The sequence below is a fragment of the Symsagittifera roscoffensis genome, chromosome 2 (genome assembly GCF_963678635.1).
Source record: "Symsagittifera roscoffensis chromosome 2, txSymRosc1.1, whole genome shotgun sequence".
In the NCBI taxonomy this organism is placed as follows: domain Eukaryota; kingdom Metazoa; phylum Xenacoelomorpha; order Acoela; family Convolutidae; genus Symsagittifera; species Symsagittifera roscoffensis.
Window position 1 is genome coordinate 70,595,495 of NC_087063.1, and position 4,437 is coordinate 70,599,931.

The window sequence follows — 4,437 nt, forward strand, 5'->3', positions numbered from 1 at the left end:
GGTGAGATAGGGCGTATTAGAAAATTTTTTGGGGAAAGGGGTAGCGGGAAATTGTTGAGGTGGGTTATTGATTAGGGAACTAGGCGATAAACATGTCCGTTCTGGTTCCAGTTTTGCAGAAAGCTGTAAAAAGTTGAGTAAGTATGTACAAAAACTTGATTTTTATGGTTTTTATGTACAAAAATTGATCGATTATATTGAAAATAAAAATGGATTATGATTGATTATGATAGATTTGATGGATTTTTTAATTTTTTTGAAAAAAATTGCTCATAATGGATTACAAAACCATTACAATGTGTAAATCTGCCACAATAAAATAGCAAACATTTAGTTAACAAAAAACCATAATCGATTTTTATCCAACTTTGGCAACATTTACTATTATAATAGCGAGAAAAAGGTTATTTTGACCGCGATTATATCATATTTTAATTCCGCCAAAATATTTTTATCTCCATAATCTCAAGATAATCTATTTTTTGCCATTTGATATAAACCAGTACTAAAACAACGAAAAAATCACAACGATGTCTTACGTCTTTTTATTCTAATTCGTCTGTTTCTAACTGTAGATTGCGTTTTCTTGCGTCTAAGTCTTGTGACGTCTAATTCGTCTGTTTCTAAGTGACAGATGGTTGCTTGAGAAAATTAAAAATTCAAGCTTACGGTTAATTCAAAAAACTATAATTAGTTTTTTGCTCTAACTGAAGCGATATCTCTTAGCTGTTCTTCAAAGCTCAAAGAAGTGCATAATCTGAGTCTCGAGAGCTCAATCGTATTCATTTTTTGTATTTGATCTTTTATACAAAAAAACATGCAAAAATGCAAAAAACCCTGTAACCGTATTTACTCTCTCTGAACAAGATTTTTGAATTTTAATGAAAATAATAGAGGCAGTCTAGCAGGCTTTTTGATTTTTTTTATGTGCCTAGTTTAGGCTTGTTTTGGTTGATTTATTTGCCATTTGTTTCGTATCAATAGCATTCAAATGCCTATTGAGCAATTTGGTAGGGAAACCTGGGGTCCCAGAAACCCTGAATAAAGGTCAGTATATGAGGAAAAAGTCCTGACTGGCCTAATGTTTTCTTGAAGATTACTGGGATGGAAGAATTTTAGGCCTGCCGGAAGTCATAGCATGCTTCTCTTGATTAGCAGGACTCCTGAAAAACAATCAGTTTTTCAAGATGTTGGCAGGATTTCAGAACGTGGCTATAGTAACGATGGATGATTTACGTTCAAGAAGGAACAAGTAAAGAAAATTTGACTGAAATCATTTATTCGCAATCAATAAACTGAAATTAATCATTCCTGTCTTTCAAAACCAGCTGAAATATTTTATGTTTTAAACTTTTTTTGCCGAGAGGGTTTTATTTTGACCAATCATTCCACCTGAAGGCGCTTTTTTAGTAGATAGTTTGGAAAAAAAAGTGCTCGCAGTTAATTATTTTGTTTGTGTCTTCTGGCGCCGACAATGATAAAGCTCACCTACTAATTAATTTCTGGTTTACCACCTACATACTTTTCTGATACATAACATGTACAACTCACGAAAATTTTCACCTACGAAAATCTGAAGCACAAAAAAGATCTGTATTTAAGTCCATATGTCTGAAAGACCATCAGATTTTTAGCATATGTACTGAGCTTTTTTGTTAGTTTAAAAAACCAATATTGTAATCAAAACATAACTTTTAAATTGTAAAACTGAAAAGAATGTTGAATACTGATTTAAGTGACAACTTAATTGAGTCGGGATTAGCTGCGCTTTTTATATACAGCTGAAAAAATATGTGATTTAAAATCTGATTTAAAGTAGATTTTATATTTTTATAGACTTTATCAATGAAAGTTGAAAGAACTTCTTTAGAGCGAACCAATAATAATTGAAACTGCAGTGACAGCAACAGCGAAAATCAGTTTTTGACTGATCGATTTTACTTCAAAAAGATATGAAAGAATAATAATGATGGGTATTTAACATTACTACTCCTGTTTCTCTTACTGAAGTTAGCGGCTGCTGCCTGCGAAGCACGAGCACGAGGGTGATCCGTGGTTGGTGGAGCTTCTCCGGATGAAACAGGTAGAAAGTTTTTGGATGCAGACTTTAAAGAATGTCCCTGAAGGTTCGACACCTTGACTACCCAAAGGGTCCCTTCCCTACTACTTTACAACATCCATTTTTTGTCATCAAAAATCATTTTTTAGCCTGTTGTTTTTTGTGACGCACCTGGATTGCCCTTCGAGAAACTCCTGGAAGCCCCACTGGATTTGGAGGCAATTTTTTCTTTTTTAGTAAAAACAGTGGTACAATGAGGAAACTGACTTAAACGAAAGCTTAAACGATTTGCTGAAACCAGAATAATCATCACCTTTTCCTCACTGACTGTTTTAGATAAATTTCAGTTTCTTCTTCAAAAGTTTTCAAACCAACGTCTTCCACCGTAAGCAGTACCAATTTCAGGGCTTTTATTTGGAACTGCATGTCTGCATGTTAGAATGTGATTTGAGAAACCTTTTTCAGATAATTTCAACAGAAATTCGAAACAATGCTCTTTCAAATTCAGATTTAGTTTCTTCGCTCAGCCTATCTTTTTTTCATTTTTTATTCTGGTTCCTTTTTAGTTGTTGATCAAGCATACGCAACCTTGATTTTTTTCAGAAAGAGAAGAAAACTTTCTGATATTCTAATGTGAGTTTTTGTCAAATTTATACATGAGCTTACTTCGCACCTCTCAAATAATTGACCTCTCAGACAAGTTTTGTTTTTACGACCCAATCATTGATTAGGTCTGTCAATGTTAAACAGCCGTTCGCTTTTATCGATATTATGATGAAATCATAAAAAACAGGTCATAAAATCAAGATACATGTATTAGTCTAGGGACTTTTTATGCAGTCTATTTCTTCAACCAACTTTGATTTTTATTTATGGAATCCTAAGTGTGCTATGACACCAAACAGTGAAATTTTTGATTGGTGTTTTTAATTAATTAACGGCGTATACATTATTCTAGTCTGATGATCATTATTGATTTAATTAAGTCTGTAATTTGTTTTAGATTTTCAGAAGAAAAACTATCGATAAAGATGGATAACTTCAGTTCTGTACTCTCCGACGAAGAAAGATCTCAAATTACTCAGTATGAAAATCTTTTCAAATCTATAGCCACACAGAACCAATTCGACTTTCTGCCAAGTGAACACCTAATGAGCCAATCATTCTCCACTACAGATGTTTTAGAGAATCAGCAGACATTTCGACATAGCTGGGATACCAATAATTCAGCCGATTGTAGCAAATTGGCGAAAATGCGAATTCAAAATGGAAATACCAAATTTTTATCTCCAATTTGCAATCTTGATGAAGATACTATGCCTGGTGTAATAGATCTGATGAACGAGGAAGAGTCATTACAAGAAAATCCTTTAGTCAACACCTCGCAGTATTTTATGCAAGGGCCCCCAGAATTGATACTTCATGGCAAATTGAGTCCAAGTAAGTTCAGAAGAAGTTTTTCAACGTCAGAACATTGTAGTTTTTCAAACCAGTGCAACCAAATAGAAACATACGAAGGACAAAGTTTCGGGTTGTCCGATTATCAAGAATCAGTTGAAAATTTTCTGGATGATAACACCACGGGCGAGTCAATGTCAGAACAAAAGAAGCCAGAAAGCTTCTTCATTGGAGCCAGTAAGTCATACAAAGCGCCTCAATCTTACAATGTTTCAAGGGACCAGCTTTATTTAGACGGAAACCATTCTGGAAATTTCGCACCGGACTCAAGCAAAATGACTTTTCACTCATTTCAACGGAAACCATCGGTAATAAATGGACATGAGCTTGAAATGCATGCAAACAGCCCTCGTGGTTCGATCGATCCGAATCAATTACAAAATGAAGCGTGCTGTCAATTAGAAGCAGAATCATTCCTGCAGAAAGTGACCGTTATCAGCGAAACGAGCGTAGGTGGACCATCTAATTTCGAGATCTCTCCCCCTTCATTGTCTAATGCAACCATCGCTTCATCGCTAGACTCAAGTTCTCTGGAAAATTCCCCGCCTTTTGTTCAAAACCAAACCTATGTTATTAGTTATAACCCTGTATATACATGCCAAGAGCAAAACGGAATTTTCCAACAAAACCAAAGATGTTTGAAGGTCGAACCAAATCAAAGCGAAAAGCAATTTTGTGAACCTCAACCATTTTTTGAGCACAGATTCTTAATCACAAATAACATCAACGGCCCAATTAATTCCTCAAACGATAGTGGTAATATTATGACCAGGTACTTCGGCAATCAGGGTTTCACTGTTGGTCAATCTGTAAACCATGTTCAAGCGACGAAGCAACTTGCATGTATAGCGCATCATTTGCCTTTTGACGAAGACCGGGGAAAACCGGATTTCGATGCGCATTCTCTCCAGCCGGTTTTT

At 35.1% G+C, this 4,437-nt stretch overlaps 1 protein-coding gene across 1 annotated transcript in view; it reads left to right on the top strand.

The window, feature by feature from the left end:
- The first annotated feature begins 1,849 nt into the window (after positions 1 to 1,849).
- Positions 1,850 to 4,437, top strand: part of LOC134839935 (uncharacterized) — a 4,895-nt gene continuing 2,307 nt past the window's right edge. Inside the window, exons 1-2 of the mRNA XM_063855564.1 lie at positions 1,850 to 2,083; positions 3,063 to 4,431. Of these exons, the coding sequence (XP_063711634.1) occupies positions 3,091 to 4,431 (1,341 nt within the window). The 5' untranslated portion in view covers positions 1,850 to 2,083; positions 3,063 to 3,090. The remainder of the gene's footprint in view (positions 2,084 to 3,062; positions 4,432 to 4,437) is intronic.